The following is an 18,439-nucleotide window of genomic DNA, read 5'->3' as shown; positions in this document are numbered from 1 at the left end:
GCCTGTTTTATCATAGGATTCTAGAGGTGGAAGGAGACCAAATGGTCCTCTAGTCAAACCCCCTGCTATATGAAGAATCCTGTAGACGTCGCTAAGCAAGTGATTCGAGGAAGCAAGATGTCGCTGTGCAATGAACAAAAGTCCACATCCAATAAATAAAGCACATTTATTCATTCTTAAATCAATCCCTCCCCTAGAAAACCAATCCATTCCCTTCCGTGTGTGCAGATGTAATAAATAGTCATAATAAATATTTCACACCCCTGAGCTGGGCTGATACTATATATAGCAGGAAGTGCAGGGGACATCCCTAGCCTTCCAGATGTTGCTGAACTACAACTCCCATCAGCCCTGACCATTGGTTGTGCTTGCTAGGGCTGATGGGAGTTGTGGTTCATCAGCACCTTTTCTAAGGCTTGCTGGACACGCATTTTGCCACCGGGCATCGCAATACAGACATGAAGCAGCAGTTGAGTTCCAGAGTCCATGGCAGGCCAACCAGAGGATGCAAATGCCTCCCTCCTGGTCCAGCATCCTTGTTTCCAACGCTGGCTGCACAGACGCCTTCAGGAACACGAGAAGCCGAGCTTGAAAGCAAGAGGCAACCCCCACTCCCCCTGCCCAATCCCATTGTTTGTGCCCTATGATCTGGTATTCTGAGGTATACAGCCTCTGACACTGGAGGTTCCATGTTTATCTCTCGCCACTCACAGCTCCTGGAAAACCCCATGCATTTGTCTAGTCTTAAAAGATTTCCTGGGGCAGCAAACTCAATATTTCTAAGAGGTTTAAGGGCTTTGGGGCTCCTTTCCATAAAGCAGCTTCTCTGCCTCCTCATTTAAGCAGCCATACACTGGGGTGAAAAGAAGCTTGCTTCACCTGTTGAGTTTCTCCAGAGGCCCTGTTGAATGTCTTCCTGCTATGCACCCCTTTTTACGTTGCATGGAGATGAACCTTCAATGGCTGGAGTTTACCGCTTCAAAATTGTTAACAGAATCAGAATTGTGAGCTGGAAGGGGCCTCAAGGGTTATAGAGTCCAAGCCCCTGCAATGCAGGAATATTCAATGCCTGCATTTAATTTCTGAGCATATATCGCCTTGCATATTTTTGTCTGCCACTCTTAGGATGGGGCTGGTTAGAGATTTAAACAATGTCCCACCCCACCCAGTCCAGGAAGGAAAACCAGACAAAATTCTGAAAGTTTCTAGAGCACTACTATACTGTTATAATTTTGGTGTGTCTCAGACTGTGTAATTAAGGAAAGTATATATAATGAGAGCATGTGGTATAGTGGTTAGATTGCCAGACTAAGACTTTGGGTTCAAATCTCCACCCCAGCTCAGCCATAAAGTTCTCTGGAGATTGCTCACCCCAGCCTACCTCACAGGGTCGCAGGGAAGATAAAAATGGTGAGCAGGAAGTGTAGCTGAGCTCCATGGAGAAAAGGCAATATGAGTTGTTGTTTTTTTAAAGTAAATAATAAAGTTTTGCTTTAGCTGTTAACATGCTAGGAGGCTTCGCCCGACCACTGAGTGTGCTGGAACTCAGAACAACTCTTCCTCGGCTGCCAAGCGGAACAGAACGGCCTTGGGAGTGTTTTCAAAGAGAGCGGCCCGGTTCTGGGCTTCACCCTTCTTCACCCAGTGCCCGTAGATCCGGAAGGCACAAGCGTCGATCAGTTTGCGGACAGGCTTCAGGCTGTAGGGGTCCCGCTGCAGCACGTCCCTGGTGATGGGCTTGACGTTGCGGTAGTTGAGGTAGATGCGGACCGATGCCAGAACAGTCAAGCAGATGACCTGGAGAGGGAGACGGAACACGTTTAGAAACTCAGTGACGAGGGCTGTAGGCTGATAAAATGAAAGGACAGCACATAGTTAAATGGTGGAACTCACTTCTGCAGGAGGCAGTGAGTGCCACCAAATTGGATGGCTTTAAAAGAGGATTTGAGATGCGGGTGGCGCTGTGGGTTAAACCACAGAGCCTAGGACTTGCCAATCAGAAGGTCAGCGGTTCAAATCCCCGCGACGGGGTGAGCTCCCGTTGCTCGGTCCCTGCTCCTGCCAACCTAGCAGTTTGAAAGCACGTCAAAGTGCAAGTAGATAAATAGGTACCGCTCTGGCGGGAAGGTAAGCGCCGTTTCCGTGCACTGCTCTGGTTTGCCAGAAGTGGCTTAGTCATGCTGGCCACATGACCCAGAAGCTGTACGCTGGCTCCCTTGGCCAACAAAGTGAGATGAGCACCGCAGCTCCAGAGTTGGTTACGACTGGAGCTAATGGTCAGGGGTCCCTTTACCTAAGAGGATTAGACAAATTCATGGCGGAGGAGAGAGCTATTGATGACTACTAGCCATGATGGCTCTGCTCTGCCTCCACGGTCGGAGGCAGCAATGCTTCTGAATACCAGTTTCTGGAAGGAGGGCTGTGTGCTCTTGGGCTTGGATCCTGCTTGTGGGTTTCCCAGAAGCGGCACCAGGATTGGCCACTGTGAGAGCAGGATGCTGGACTAGCTGGGCTGTTGGCCTCATCCAGCAGCCCCTTATGTTTAGGGAGCATTTCATTGACTCATCACCTGTCTTTTGACTGAGGAATCTATATCAATTTAACTGCTTTGAAATGATCTTCAGCGTCAATAATTGACTTTTGGGAGGGGGAAAGCTGTTTGGGTCAGGCCCAGCTTCTACACAGGACATCTGTACTACTAGGTTTAGACCAGTCTTCCCCAAGCTGCAGTCACCAGCTGTTTTGGACTCTCAACTCCCATCAGCCCCAGCCAGCACAGTTTTATGATGCCTGAGGAAATGAGAGTTACCGTATTTTTCGCTCTATAGGACGCACTTTTCCCGCCCCAAGCTCCTGGTATAGCGCAGCGATCCGCTAGCCCTGGGAGAGCCCCGCGGCTCTCCCAGGGCTAGCGGACTGCTTGCCGGCACGCAGAAGCTTGGGGCGCGCTGACCTCAGCCTGCCCCAAGCTTCTGGATTAGCGCAGGGGTCCGCTAGCCCTGGGAGAGGCACCCGGCTCTCCCACGCTAGCGGAGACCTTGCCGGCACGCAGAAGCTTGGGGCGCGCTGAGCTCCGCACGCCCCAAGCTCCTGGTGTAGCGCAGCGCACCTGGGGGGGAAATAAAATTTTTTCCCTTTATTTCCCCCCCCAAAATCTAGGTGCGTCTTATGGGCCGGTGCGTCTTATGGTGCGAAAAATACGGTAAGTGATAAAAAGAACAAGGAGGAGCTTCCAGTGCACAGCAGGCCATGTCAGAAAATTTTAGGGTTGGAAAGGATCTCAAGGGTCATATTCAACCCCCAGCAATGCAATAATCGCAGCTAAAGAAGGGGAAAAGGACTGCAATTCTACGGTGAAAGGCAACATCTGGGAGTCAGACACTGGGCCAGGTGAGCCCCCCAGCAGGACCTGGCTAACTCACTTACCCTGAATTTCCGGAAGGGGCTGAAGTGTCGGACCTCCTCCACGACGTACTGCTGGAAGAAGGGGTGGGCGAGGGCGTCTTCCACGGTGTAGCGGTGTTGCGGCTTCACCACCAAGAAGTGGGCGATCTGTAGGCAGAGGAAGAAGAGCTGGGGTTGGGCCGCAGGAAGGCTTCAGGGGCTGCTAAAGCACGAACTGGGGCCCAGACAATTTTCTATTGCCCTGTACCAGTCAGAGCTCACCAGCCGCAGATCATGGCCTGGCACATACCTAGCAATCAAACTCTTCTCTCTTCTTTTGCTTGCCTGATTATAAATTGTTCAGGCCTTGAATGAGGGGTCACCCATGGGTTTTAGAGACAGTGGACCCTTTCAGACTGTCTCTGTTTTCAAGGGGGATTCAATTGCACCCCAGAAAATTCAGGTGGTGTAGTTAAAGGTCTGGCATTATGAGTGTGGAAGGAAAAAAACACCTCAATTCAGTTTCTACACCCTGTTTGTAATTGTTCTGACCTTTGTCCTTTGAGTTGCCTTTTCTTCCTGAGGGTCAGGAGACCTGGCAAGTGAACATAGGAAGCTGCCTATACTGAAAATAAAGGAAGATTCTAGTCCTCTTGATTCTAAACAAAGGGCCAATTTAAACAGGAAGCTGCTTATACAGAGTCAGGCCATCTAGCAGTGCCAGATGTAGGGTGGTGTGGGCAGTTCCCCCACATGGGGGTACCAAGCCAAGGGGGCTAATAATATAAGTACCTACCCCCAAGTACAAAAAGGAATTATTGTGAAAATAAGAAATATATGGGTAAGGGGCCCACCAAATATTTTCCTTGCTCAGGACACCATATTACCAAAGTCTGTCCCTGCATCTAGCTCAGTATTGTCTACACTGACTGGCAGTGGCTCTTTGGGTTTCAGAAGGGGGACGTTCCCCACCCTATGTGGAGATGAACCTAAAACTTGCTGCATGAACCGAATATGCTCCACCACTGAGCTATAGCCCCTTCTGCTTAAACAACAAAATATTATACTTTAAATCTGTTGTTCACAGAAACTTAGGAAGCTGCCTTACATGTAGTCAGGCCATTGGGTCCACCTTGCTCACTATCGTCTACACCAGGCTTCCTCAACCTCGGCCCTCCAGATGTTTTGAGACTACAATTCCCATCATCCCTGACCACTGGTCCAGCTAGCTAGGGATGATGGGAGTTGTAGGCCAAAAAACATCTGGAGGGCTGAGGTTGAGGAGGCCTGGTCTACACTGAATGGCTGCAGCTGTCCAGGGTTTCAGGTAGAGGGGCCCTACCTGGAGATAGTGTGGGTTGAAGCTGGGGCCTTGTGCATGCCAAGCAGATGCTCTGCCATGGAGCTATGGCCCTTCTGCCCTCCCTCTTGAAACACCACCCACCAGGTCCTTGACGGTGTCTGACTGATCGTCCCACTCCGGGGAGCCAAACTTGTAGTCCCCGTTCATGATCATCCTCAGCATCAGCATCTGCTTCCGGTGCCAGAATGGAGGGGATCCTGCCAGCAAGGTGTACATGATGACCCCGGTGCTCCACCTGAAACAAGCAATCCCACCCCCATAATTAAATGCATCTGCGCCTGAGTTGTGCATAATGTAAAGCAGACGCAACGCGCACTGAGAGTCATGCAGAACGAAGGATGGATGAAGACAGAAGTGTTGGGTAATTCCAATAGTGTGCCGGTGGGTGGATAACAAGGAGGGAGCCAGTCTGGCCTCTTTGGGGAGGGAATGCTGCAATCTGGGAGCAGCCATGGGGAAGGCTCTCTCATGGGTCACCACCAGCTGTGCTTCTGATGCTGATGGGATTAAGAGAAAGTGCTTCCCTGAGTACCTGAGCACCCAGGTAGGTTCCTCGAGGGGTATGTGATATTTTAGGTAAGTCTGCTCCCCCACCCCATGATGATATATTGGTTCTGCTTACATGTCAACTTCCTTCCCATAACCTGGATGGTCTGGATCCATGGAACATTCTAGTATTTCGGGAGCCAAGTAGCCAGGAGTTCCACAGATCTCTGCAAAGAACAGGAATAAAAAGCTAAATACTTGTTAAAAGTACCGCTAATATCAGTTAGTATTAGGTATTATTAAAATCCTGCTATACCCATTGGCTCAAAGCAAGTTAAGAACCTAAGAAAAGACTGTTGGATCGGGCCAAGACCTATCTAGTCCAGCATCCTATTCTCACAGTGGCCAACCAGATGCATGTGGGAAACATGCCAGTTTCAGGATTTTTTTGTCTAGACAGATGCTGCAGGACTGTATGATTCTGGGCTTGTAAAATGGGGAAGGGCTTTGACTCATGGTTTGCATGGTGAGGTTTTCCAGGCTCAGTCTACAGCACCTCTAGGTGAGTGTTTGGAAAAGACCCCTGTCTGGCCAGTGTGCACAGTACTAAACTGGATGGACTCTGTATAGAGCAGGGATGGGGAACTTCCAGTCCTGGAGCAAAATGCATCCCTTAAAACTAACGCTGTAGGAAGGAATTGATTTCTGCTCTGTCTACACAGCATGCAACACTGTTTCCCTTCCACTGCAATTCGTCTTCTGGCAAAAACTACATTATTCATCTCTTAGCAATGGCAAAATTTTACCTAATTCCACGCCATTCATTTCAGGGCAAAGGAACACAATGCAAATTAGCAGGAAAGTCATCAACAATTCATGGTTTGCAGGCAGAAAACAGCAACAGGGAACACCAATAATGTTTGTTGGATTTGTTTCCGTTCTGGACACAAGATGAATAAAACAAACCTGCAGCAATTTCCCTCAGAGTTCTCTGGCCTCCCTTAGGAGCTGTGCCATAACGATGAACTTTTCTCTTTCCAAGCTGTGACACTTTAGGACTTACAATTTCTATTCTTTGTTTTCTTTCTGTCATGTTTGCACTTTCTTTTTGTTAACAAATCAAATAAGATTAATAATATAAAACCTTTTGCTTGCGCAGGTACAATGGTGAATGTGTGTGTGTGTGTGTGTGTGTGTGTGTGTGTGTTTAAGGTTCCATATTGTACCAAGGTAAGAGTCCCACTAGTTGTTCCACCCACTTTTTGACTCTGGCCCCACCCACTCCAGCCAGTGGCCCCCCGGGTGGTTTTCCTGTAAGGGAATGTGCCCTTGGGTTGAAAAAGATTCCTACCCCTGATATGGAGCAGCTTCCTAAGTTCCTACTTTTTTTTTTTAAGGGGCAGGGGTTAGAATGCAGCCTCCATCTTCACCACCCCACATTTTATTATCTTTGCCATAAGCCCGCCATGCCACCTTTGAGCTTTTCGTCTCTGCGCAGCTGACAGGAGAAGCCAAAGTCGGTCAGTTTGATGTTCATGTCGTCGTCCAGAAGGATATTCTCTGGCTTGAGGTCCCTGTGGACAATGTTCATGCTGTGGAGATACTGGATGACTTCCAGGAGAGCACGCATGATCTTCCTGCAGGGAGAGAGAGCAGATGCTTCTTAGCAAAAGGAAACCATCCAAAGGAGAAGATGGGCACCCCTGTTCCCCATTGCTTTGCTGGAAGTATGTAGATGCATGGATAGATAGATCAGGGGAGCCTGTGTGGTACCCTCCAGATGTTGCTGGAATCTCCCATCATCCCTGACCATTGGTCATACTGGCTGGGCCTGATGAAGTCCAGCAACATCTGGAGGGCACCACATTGCCTAACCCAGAGAGAAAGAGAAACATAAACAACTCAATATTTTAGTGTGGCAACACCAACAATTTGGAACTCCCTTCCTATTAACATCAGGCAGGTGCCTTCAATGTACTCTTTTTATGCACCTTCTTAAAACATTGATTAGACAACCCTACCCGTTTGTTCAGAAAGCTGGCACGAGTTTTAATCTGTTTTTAGTCCATTGTTATTTTACCTTTTCAAAAGTCTTAAATTATTGTTGTTAATTCTTCTTATTGGTAATTTTATTGTTTTATCTATTTTTGCAAATCGCTCTGAGGTTTGTTTGTTTTTTGTACAACCAAGTGGCGTATAAATTTTATGAAATAAATTAAATAAATATTATATACACACAGGCTACAAAAAGTGAGGCTAGAGGGAAATGAAATGCACCCTAAATTTATAACGAAAAACAGATAAAGTTGCTATCGTAGTATACTTCTCTTGTCTTTTTATCAGTTGTTTTGTTTATAATTGTATAATTATAACAAGAAATAGAAATATAAGGCTGTCACCACACAGCCCCATAGGAGGATTTGTAGTGCTAGATTTGCATGAAGTCGAGGTGGGAAGCAAAAAGAGAAGGCAGGTTTTAAAATGTTGGTTTTCAACAACAGGAGAGATTTGAATAAAGTAAGGATGGAGGGACATGAGATGCTCTGAGGAGATAGGGAAGTTGGGTGGGAGTTGGCAAGCAAGGGGAGCAGCCCCCACCCACAGTTGTTGGTGATAACACAGAGATCCTGGCATTCCAGGGAACAACCCTTTCTAATCAATCCTGTCCAAAGATTAATTCGCAGGACACTTGTATTCAGAGCAAATCTGTTCTCTCTCTCGGGCTCAGACCCAGGCTTCTTATTACAGCGGTTCGTGTCTCTAGAAAACCCAACTCCCAATATTTTGCCATGCTCCGGTGCGAGCAAAAACCCAGACCTGGGGTGCAGAGGCAGGGGGATAGGCTGACAACTCTAATCAAGCCTCACAACAGCCCTGTGTGGTAGGCCAGTATTATCACCCCCATTTTGTCTCTTTAGGGCGGTTGAAACAGAGAGGGCTGAAATGCCTTACCTGGTTTCCTTCTCACTTAAAGTCACCTTCTCTGTGAGGTAATCAAATAGCTCCCCTCTCTTCATTCTAAGTTGAGGGAGGGGAAAGAAAATTACATCAAAAATAAGCTAAATAAAGGGCATTAGCTGATGTGGGGAAGGTTGGAAGCTTCACAACTCCTCTTTCCCCTTTTACAGATCGAACAGCACTCCTAAAACTTCCAATGTATACTTCAACTGTATACAACTCCAAATCTCAGGGTTTTGGGGTGGTTTTTTTTAAGCCTCTGGTCCTCATGGTCAGTGGCGTAGTGTGGGGGGTGCCAGGGGGGCAGGCCGCACCGGGCGCAACATATGGGGGGGCGCGCTCGCTGCCTCCGGAGTCGCCGAAGAGCCTCGGGCGCAGGCTGTAGCAGAGCCGCATGTCTCGCGGAACCGACGAGCTGTGCGCGCGTCCCGGCTGAAGGCGCCCGGCAGGCAGCGGCTCTCAGCGCTCGCCGTGGAGGACGCGCCAGGCAGCCCCTCCTCACAGCCCCGCCTCCGCCGCTGCTGCTGCAGCTGCTGGGCCGTTGCATTTTCCTCGCCTCTCTGCCCCCCTCCTCCTCCGGGCAAGTGGCGTCGTTTGGGCGGCAGCGCCAGCGGCAACTCGCAGGTTAGGGGTTAGGGGGGGCGCAAATTACGTGCCTTGCCCCGGGTTAGGGGGCGCAAATTACTTGCGTTGCCCCGGGTGCTGACAACTCACGCTACGCCGCTGCTCATGGTTCATAAGATAAGCTTGGTCAGAAATGGGGATATGGCCTAGTAAGATCTCAGCCAGGAGACGGACCAAGAAGAATTCCACAGGTCAGGATACATATTTAAAGCACTCATGGGAATCAGAATTTCTGCCAGAAGATACATTTGGATAAATTCTAATGACTGTATCATTATGAATGAATTATGGTATATGCTTTGACAGATAATAGATATGTGAAGAGAAGTAAGAAAAAGTGTGTCTGAAAATGATGTTAGGAGAATTTGCTTACTCAGAGTGCATTAAAAATGTATCAAGAATGTTTGTGCAGGAAAAACTCCGGTTAAAGCAGCCACCACACCAGCTATTACACAAATGCGGGGCGGCTAAGAATAGACCCCCAAGGATCTGTGACAGCAGCAGAGACCTTAGCAAAGGTTATGGGGAAATCTGAGCCAGCCCCACAACAGAGAGGCGGAGAGACGAACAGCTGCTCCCTTCATGCCATGGGAACGTTTATCGTTGACCATTGCGAAAAGCAGGAGGCTTGGCTTGATGAACCTTTGCTCTGATCCAGCAGGGATCTTCTTAGATTTCAAAACAGGTGACCCACTAAGATGGTGACTCGAGCCTGTATGCAGGCGAGTAGCTGCATTTTTCACTAGCTGAAAAGCTCCCCAAACCATTTCCAAACATTATATTGTTTGTAAGCCCCAGCCCGGATGCCCATGGCAAAATCTCGCTCTTTCAGTATGATGCGTTTGTTAAAAAAAGCCAGTACTTACAGGTCAAACACCAGGAAGAAGAACGTGTTGGATTCAAAGCTGTCCTTCAGCTGGACTGCAAAAGAAAAGATGGTATTCTTAGCAATGTGGGATCACCTTTGAAGCATTCACCACCTCCACAAAATCTGGGCTTGAAAGCTGAACTGGGCTGGGAGGGCTCTGGACAGCTCTTTTTACAAACTGTTCTATACCACTCTAACGTTGATGATGTCTTTCCTTCAAGATAGCCTAGGAACTGTAGTTAAAAATCAGTGCAGATATCTCTGCAAGATCAACCGGGGAAGCTGGTTTATATCACTTCTGACCCAGTGTAAATTAAACTTTTAAAAGCTGGCATCACTAGATCAGGTCCATTCGTTTTGTTGTATTAGTTAAACTAAATAGCTTTATTTGGATTTTGAATAAATGTGCAATTCATTGTTTTGAATTTCATTGTGATGGCCTGAAAAGGTTTGGGAAACTCTGGTCTAGATCACTTTACTGGCTCTGGCCCAGATATGAGACTGTGAAGGTCCTTCCTGTCCTCTGCTTTCCAAGGCCATTTAACTGGAGATCGCTGAGCAACGGTGCATTGTAATTCAGCTCCACCAGGTCTGCTCTCCCTCACCTGTCACCTGGGGCCAGCCACGCCACAAGACTGGTCATGTGACCACCTGAGGTTGATGGGAGTTTGAGTCCACCATCATCCAGAAGACCACAAAGCATAATTGTCTCCCAAGGATTGAGGCCCCTAATGTCTAAAAGACCCCCCTTTTCCCTACAGACCCTCTCAGGTGTTAAGCTCTGCAGAGGGGACCCTAAGAGGTATGGGGAATGACAGGCTGGGACGGGGCTTTCTCTGTGGTAGCCCCTAGATTAGGAAACTCCCTCCCCACAGATGTGCATCTAAGCACCTTCACTGTAGAACAGATTATAATTGTCACACACCTTATGGTGAACGGCAGGTATGAAATAATTTAAATTAATTTAAAATGGTGCATAAATAGCACATAGGGAGAGATGTGATCATATAAGGAAAGCAATAAATAAATTCCACTGTGATGCCCGTAAAATGTTGAAATGTATGTTTGTTTAAAAATCCTTCGTGGATGGCGTGACTCAGGCAGGGTGACTCAGCAAAGTCAGTCTGGGACATTTTGGCTGCCTGAGGCGAAAGGCAAGTTGTTTCATGTACAGAAGCTGACTGGACTGGCAGTTAAAACTTATTTTAACACTGGCAATGGGATGGATGTCTCCGCTACACCTGAAGCCAACAGGCTAGTGGTGGCAGAGGGAGACTGGGGGCAAGGGGCAAGGACAGGTCGTATGACATACAGAAGGTTTGCTGGCTGCTTAATGGTAGGCCCCATAGCTCAAGGACGTTAGCATACCCTCCAACACTTTGAAGCCAAAATCTAGGATGCCATCTTCCTGTTTTCCATCACACAAGCCCAGCGGCCATTTTGGTTGCCTTGACCTCATGTGATTCATGCTGTGGTGCCGTCCCCCAACCCCCAATGCACTTTTTGGGGGGCACAGGAATATAGGAAGCTGCCATATATCCCTTGCAGACTATTGACCTAGGTGAGTAATGTCAACACTGACTGTCTGTGGCATTCCAGGGTTTCATAAATTGAGTCTTTTCAAGCCCTACCTGGAGATGCTGTCAAGGATTGAACCCAGGATCTTCTGCATGCAGAGCAGATGCTCTGCCACTGAACTATGTCCCTTTCCCAAAGAATAAAGCATGATTCTAGTCCTCATTGTTCTGATGTGAATAAGAAGATAGAAACAGTCTTATATTCACTCAGACTATTGGTCTACCTAGCTCTGCAATATCTACAATGTGTGGGACATTCTTATCCCTACCTGGAATTGCCACCAGGGATTGAAACTGGTGCCTTCTGCATGCAAAGCAGATGCAGTAATTGAGAAATTGCTGCCATTTCACACTAATGAAAAGCTACCCCTGATCTCTCTGCCTCTAGGTGATTCTGGCCCTGGAACCAACCGATCCTCTGCTTGGCTGATCCTCTGTGAACATGTCTAGGAAATCTTCCAAGGCAGAGGCTGTCAACCCCCTGCTGTCAAAACTCCCTGGAATCAGCCCTGGAATTACAAATGGGTCCCAGAAACGCATTAGGCACCTCTTTACAAATGCCATGAGGCAAGGAGCAGATAGCAAGAAGAGGGAAGCCTTTTCCTGGGAGTGCCTGGTCCTCCTTAAGTTATAGCCTGTGTGTTACGGTAATGCTGATTCATCAGCACATCGAAAATATGATAGCTGGGGCCATGTGGGGATCTCACAGGGGTTGGATTTAAAGCGGGGGGGGGGGGTGTCAAATGAGAACACCATGTATCACAGGGAAGAAAACCGTGTCCACCACTGCGAATGATCAAAGAAAGCAGAACAAGGATTTTTTTTTGTGGCACGGAAATTTTACTCTCTCGGCACTGCAAATGTCACACAAGGAATTGAGACGCTGCAGCACAAGTGTTTATAACCAGATCCCAGACCAGATTTTCCCCCATCGTTCCTCACACCCATCAATTCATAATTTTCCAAATGCAATTTCTATTCTCATCGAAACATTTTGCACATATGTTTGATTTTACTTAAGTTGCATTGTTTTTATTTTATTTCTTATTCTTGCATGTCAATGAGGTGTGGGTCCTTTTTAAAATTGGAAAAAGGGAAGAAGATGACATTTCAGGGAAATGGGTGGGGTGCTGGAGTTTTTGTCGTATTTATGTTTGAGGAGATGGAGCAGGATTAATGTGAGGGTTCTTTCTTCCATTCCTCAAATCATCTCCCCAGGGGTCTCTGCTGTGTTGCCTACCCAGCTTGTGGGCTTCCTAAAATGGGCTGGCCACTGTGAGAACAGAACTCTTGGCCTGATCCAGCCAGGCTCTCCTTATGTTCTTACCCAGAGCATTTGAAAGACAGCAGCACATTTCTCCTGACAAATGGCGGGATGCAGGGTTCAGAATCATAAAGACAAAGTAAATCCACAGGCATCTCAAGGTCTAGGTCCTTCACTTCAGTAAAAATAACAGCCAGCAGACTCCATTTTTTGCCGCCACCCCCCAATTCATAGCTGTTGTTCCGTCAGAACTTTCTGGAACCAAAGCCTGACTTACTAACGTTTGGGTGTCCAGACACCTTCTGGAGTATGTCAATTTCTTTCAGAGTGGCGTCCCTCAACTCCTTGACTTCTTCTGAAGACAGATTCCCAGCTGTGATATCTATGATTTTCACTGCATATTCTTCTCTTGTAACTTTATGAATGCAGCGCCGGACAACGCTGCTCACTCCCCTGGAAGGGCAGAGCAGACAAGAGAGGTTTTAGCCAAGAATTAAACCCTATATCTACACCCTATCTACAAATATATAGGTACTAGGGCCAGTGTGGTGTAGTTGTTAGAGTGTCAAACTAAAACCTGAGAAAACAGGGTTCAAATCCCGCTCCATCCTCAACCAAGAAGCTCACTGGGTGCCCATGGGTGCCATCCACTGCCCCTCCCGACCTAGCCCACCTCACAGGGTTGTTGTGGGGACTAATTCAGGAGGGGAGGGGGAGAACTATGTGTTATGCCATCTCCTTGGAGAAAATGCAATAAAAAAATCAATCCTAATATTACTACATTTGTGTCCTACTTTTCCTTCAAGGAACTCAATGACAACCATGGGAGGTAGGCTAGGCTGAGAGACAGTGACTGGCCCCCAAGGCCATCCACTTTCAGGTGGGGAGTTTGAACCATTTTGTATAATGCTATACCCTCCACAGCAGCCATGTGTCCTATAACCCCCGCCCCCAGCTGCCATTTTGTGTTATGGCACACACTCCCATGGCAGCCATTTTGCATTATGCCCTGCCGCAGGCAGCCATTTTGTGACTGGCACTTTCTCAAATTGCCAACCGGTCCAAAAAAAGGTGATTGGCAGGGTCAATAGGAGTCCCCTGCACCTGTCAAAGTGGCTGGCCATGGAGTGGGGGAACTCAGGATCGGGCCCATCAGCCAGATCAAGCCCTCTACCCCATGCTATGAAAGATAATAGTGCATCAACAGCTATAGGCTATGGTGGCTGGATGGAACCTCCAAGTCCAATAGCAGTATACTTGAGAACTACAATTGCTAGAAATGGGACTCTTGACAAGACAGTTCCAACAAGACTTGTTTTGGGTTCTTAGTACTTGTGCACGCACTCTCTCTCTCTCTCTCTATAATAATAATAATAATAATAAATTTTATTTATATCCCGCCCTCCCCAGCCGAAGCCGGGCTCAGGGCGGCTAACAACAATAAAACAGTACAAAAGTACAACATAAACAACATTCTAAAATCATTCATTATAAAAATTAATTAAAATTAATTAAAAATTAATTAAAAATTAATATATATATATATATGTTATATTGTCCTGGCAAAAGCTTTCCAATTTCCACAACTGGCTGATTTGACATCCATATTCTGGTTCTGAGGGACATGCAGCGTATTAACCAGCAAGATTAGTCCCATATATTTCATTTCATTTCATTACCTCCCCAGGATTTCCTTTGGCTCATATTTCTCATAAAATTCCCCAGACGTATGGCTGTCCGGCACTTCTTCAGTCTTGGTCATCTTGGCCTGATTTCCAGCAACCTTCTAGAGGTTTACTTCAAGATGACAAAAAGCTGTAAAGAAACAAACAAGCAAAAACACCCACAGGAAATTAGCCGTCTTCTCCAATATATACCAAATCTTATTGCAGGAGAGGGGATCCAGAAGGCCTGGAAGTCAATTGCGGCCCTCTACACTTTTCTAACTGGCCCTCAGGACTCTTCCCATTCCACACACCCCCTTCACAGGCCATGCCCCTCAACAGCAGTAATCTGCATCCTCCTCAGGTGTTTTTGCCCAACTGGGATGTGCCCTTGAACTCTCATCATGGCACTTGCATTACCTGGACAGTGGACAGAGAAGGGTATGTGTGAAAAATTGCCTGCTTAAAAAGTTACAATTCACATTCCTTGCTCTGCCCACTTTTGCCACTGGCCAAGCGCGCCACAGGGATGTGGCCCTCAAAAAGTTGCTCAGAAGGGAAAGTGGCCCTTGGACTGAAAATAGGTTTTTATTTCAACTTTATTATCAAAGAAGAAGAAGAATTCCTTGTGCTGATCTTGTATTATTTTGTTGTCACTGCTTGTTTTTTCCATTGTGTGTATAGTCTGTTTTTGTTGCTAGATACAATTTCCAAAAAAGGTCCCCCATTCCTGACATGGGATGTTGCCCAACATTAGTCAAATCCACAGTATCCTGAAGGTGCAGTTAGTGCAAAATGCTACAGCACAATTGCTGACAGGAGTGGGGTCTTGTCAGCATTTTACACCTGTGCTCTAAGATCTGCACTGGTTGTCGATTTGTTCCCGAGCCAAGATAAAGGTATTACGATTAGTATACAAAGCCCTTTGCAGCATGCAATATTGCTTTATCCTATATACAAGCCCACTAGACTGCTTCCACCTGCAGAATTGGCACTATTACATATGCTAGGTGATTATAGTCATTATGTTTTTGCAATAAATCAATCTTCTGGTGTGGTGGCACCCACACTTTGGAACTCCCTGCCAATTGACACCAGGCAGGCGACTTCACTGCACCCTTTTTGGCACTTGCTAAAATGTTTTAGTTTAGGCAAGTCTATCCAGACATGCAGAATGTTGGTGTATGTTTTAATTGGATTGTTTATTAAAATGTTTTCAATAGCTTCAATAGCTGATAATTTTATTGCTGTTGTTTTTAAACTGCTTTGAGGTTTATACCAACTTATCTTGCAGTAATAGGATTGTGTCAAATTGGCCATAGCTGTCAACGTTTCCCCTTTTTAAAGGGAAATTCCCTTATTCCGAATGGGATTCCGTGCAAGAAAAGGGAAAAGTTGACAGCTATTAAATTGGCTTGTAGTTCCCCTTGAAGTCTATGGGACGAATGAAGCCAGTGAAGTCTAGTGAGAGCCATAGTAGTGCAGTGGTAGTGCCGTGTTGGACTAGGACCTGGGAGAAACCGGGTTCAAATCCCCACTTAGCCATGAAGCTCCCTAGGTGACCCTTGGGGGTCAGTTGCTGCCCCTTAGCCTAACCTTCCTCACAGGGTTGTTGTAGTGATTAATTGATGTGAGGGAGGACCATGTACACCACCCTGAGCTCCTTGAAAGAAAAAGGTGGGATATAATTGCAATAACCAAAAAACATACATCTGAAATCTCATTGGTTTCAATGGGCTCAGCCTTCTATGGGGAAGGAGGGAATCTTCATTCTGCGGGCTCACGGTCTTCCTGTTCCTCACCCTTCTCATGCCCTGATCCCCCATACAATTAGGCTTGCTTAAAAACAAACAAGCCATTAGTGACAATTGAAGCTTTTAAAAAGCCTATGGTCACAACTGAACGGCGCAGAAAGGGAGGGTTAACCTTCCCCTCATTTTGTGCTGTGACACAAAATCACACTCCCACCCGCAATTGTGGCATGAGGTATCAAAATAGCCTGCCTTTGGCTCTGACAGCCCAGTCCACCTCAGGACATAATCCTTTGAGGCACGTGCAGAGTTCAAGCCTCTCGTTCCTCTCATACCCGTACAGGCAGCTCATATGCATTTGGGTTTTAAAGCAAGCAGCTTTGAGAGCTTCAGGGTCAAAAGTCTGACCTCGGTTCCAGATGTCTCGGGGACTAATTGTGATTTCCAAGCAGCGAGGAAAAAGCCACACTCTGGACAAGATGTGCTCTGCTTTAATTCAAGCTGAACCCAAGTGCAGATTCAGCTCTGCTTCCAGACATACTCAGCCCCATCCCAACAAACACATACTTATGTATTAGAAAGTAATCATTACACCTGCATAAACGTAGGATGGTCTCCAACTAAGTCCTACTCAGAGTAGGCCCACTGGAATTAATGGGCCCATGTATATCATGCCCATCATTTTCAGGGGGGCTGTCCTGAGTATAAGTCCCCCCCCCTTAAATCTCTTTGCTGAACAGGAGCAATTTCTGGACAAAGTAAATTGGTACTCACCATTACCTTCCTTTCTCTGAAACTGTTCACTTAATCCGGCCTCAGGAAATGCCTTGTGAGAAAATCCGGCAGGCAACTCCAGAAACAAATTGCCTCGATTATGTTGAGGCTACAACAAACCAGCCTTCTGCATTCTCTGTTAATTTGCTGTGGGCGCCGTTCTGCCGCTGCGGGAACACCAATGCCCAAAATAAAAGCGGTCATGCAACCTGGGAGCTGGTCCAGCCCTCCGGTTTGAGCATGCTGAACTGCTGGAGTGTTTATTTAGGAGTGACCCTGCTTTGAGGTGAAGGAGCAGCTCAGCAGAGGCAACAGCGCTGTCTCTGAGTTGCTGGAGTGACACTGAACAGGGTGGTCAAATCCTCACCTCTAAAAGTATACTGTAGAGTTGGAAAAGGCTCAGGAAAGGGCAACTTGAATGATCATGGGGATGACGTGGGTCCCCTAGAAGATTTTGCAGCACTGGGACTTTTTTTAGTTTAGAGGAGACATGATAGAGGTGTGTAAAGTTACACATGGCATTGAGAAAGTGGGTCGAGAAAAGTTTTTCTTCGTCTCTCATAAGACTAGAACTCAAGGGCATTTAATGAAGCTGAATATTTCATAAATGAAAGTTAATGCAGAGCATAGCTAAACTATGGTACTTGCTCCCACAGGAGGCAGTGATGGCCCCAAACTTTAAGAGGGGATTAGACAAATCCATGGAGGATACAGCTCTCTGTGGCTACTTAGCCACGTTAGCTATGCTCTGCCTCCATTCAGAATACCAAATTGCTGGAAACCACAGCAGAGTTTGTGTGCTTGGATCCTGCTAGTGGGTTTTCTGCAGGCACCTGGTTGGCCACTGTGAGAACAAGATGCTGGACTGGATGGGCCATTGGGAAGGCTTTTCTCACGTTCCTAGTCACCCCAAGGAGGGAATCTGGCACACAAAGATAAGTTGGGTGACGCACACGGAGATGGCCAGTGATCAAATCTGGGACCCATAGGGACTCACATTCAGAATGACTTCTGAAGAAAACAAAACTGGACCCAAACCACATTCAAAGCAATACACACATCTTATTGACTCGTCTAGTTTTTCTTTTTGCATATTTCAATCTTGTCTTTCTTCTGCCAGGTGTCATCCAGGTCATCATCCAGGCACATGACAAGCTACATGTAGCAATAAAAACCCCACAAGGTGGTGCAGAGCTACATTTTGTTATTTCATGGTCCTCCACACTTCTGGGCGAGAAATGCAGAAATGTCTCCCTTCAGTCTTTACTAGCAATTATTAGGAGTGCCTAGCTTATGTAGCTTCCAAAGGGGGCAGTGGAATTACCTGGGGGTGCTGAGAGGCAAGTGTGGGGCAGGTTGTGTGTGGTGGCAATAGAGGTGTAAGCGACTATCAGACTTCAAAAAGTTAGCACTGGATCCAGTTCATCCATGTTATTGACTTAGAACTTAATAAAGGTGCAGTCACTGCTGTTTTGAATTTTATCATTATCTGCTTTGGCGGGTTATGCAAACAGCTATTCTAAATCATGCTTTTTATAGGGTAGGGGACACTGCACAAGGGGGCAATGGCTTGAAAGTTTGGGAACCACAAGTCTTTCAGTTGCAGCATATTCTACACGGTGTAGCCAGCAGGAACAATATGGCTGTATCTATTTCTGTAGTGCTCACTCCCTGAAACAATGACCGGAAATAGCCATGTGGAATTTGTCTATTAAGGAGGCTCATG

General features: G+C 46.8%; 1 protein-coding gene across 3 annotated transcripts; it reads right to left on the bottom strand.

Moving 5' to 3' along the window:
- Nucleotides 1-147: 147 nt before the first annotated feature.
- PHKG1 (phosphorylase kinase catalytic subunit gamma 1) lies at nt 148-17,054 on the bottom strand. Of its 3 annotated transcripts, XM_081173123.1 has the most exons (10): nt 16,714-17,054; nt 14,204-14,339; nt 12,802-12,977; nt 9,682-9,736; nt 8,186-8,251; nt 6,707-6,870; nt 5,370-5,460; nt 4,829-4,982; nt 3,427-3,552; nt 148-1,797 (listed from the first exon to the last, which is right to left on the bottom strand). In XM_081173123.1, the coding sequence occupies exons 2-10, from the start codon at nt 14,284-14,286 to the stop codon at nt 1,546-1,548; spliced, it is 1,167 nt and encodes a 388-aa protein (XP_081029249.1). In that variant the 5' UTR covers nt 14,287-14,339; nt 16,714-17,054; the 3' UTR covers nt 148-1,545. The 3 variants fall into 3 exon arrangements, with proteins under 3 accessions (XP_081029249.1, XP_081029250.1, XP_081029251.1); XM_081173124.1 differs by lacking the exons at nt 14,204-14,339; nt 16,714-17,054 and adding an exon at nt 13,440-13,501; XM_081173125.1 differs by lacking the exons at nt 12,802-12,977; nt 14,204-14,339; nt 16,714-17,054 and adding an exon at nt 12,588-12,766.
- Between the last annotated feature and the right edge of the window lie 1,385 nt (nt 17,055-18,439).

The sequence above is a fragment of the Podarcis bocagei genome (genome assembly GCF_964188305.1).
Source record: "Podarcis bocagei genome assembly, chromosome: 15".
In the NCBI taxonomy this organism is placed as follows: Eukaryota; Metazoa; Chordata; class Lepidosauria; order Squamata; family Lacertidae; genus Podarcis; species Podarcis bocagei.
Note: the sequence above shows the minus strand (reverse complement) of the source record. Positions and strands in the feature narration are given on the sequence as shown.

What these genes read in the sequence shown, in the direction of transcription:
- PHKG1 (XM_081173123.1), bottom strand. Translation starts at nt 14,286, where the DNA reads ATGACCAAGACTGAAGAAGTGCCGGACAGCCATACGTCTGGGGAATTT. An exon ending in TTAAGTGAGAAGGAAACCAG is followed by an intron (nt 6,871 to 8,185) that starts GTAAGGCATTTC and finishes CTCTCCCTGCAG; the next exon opens with GAAGATCATGCGTGCTCTCC. An exon ending in TATGGGAAGGAAGTTGACAT is followed by an intron (nt 4,983 to 5,369) that starts GTAAGCAGAACC and finishes TGCTTGTTTCAG; the next exon opens with GTGGAGCACCGGGGTCATCA.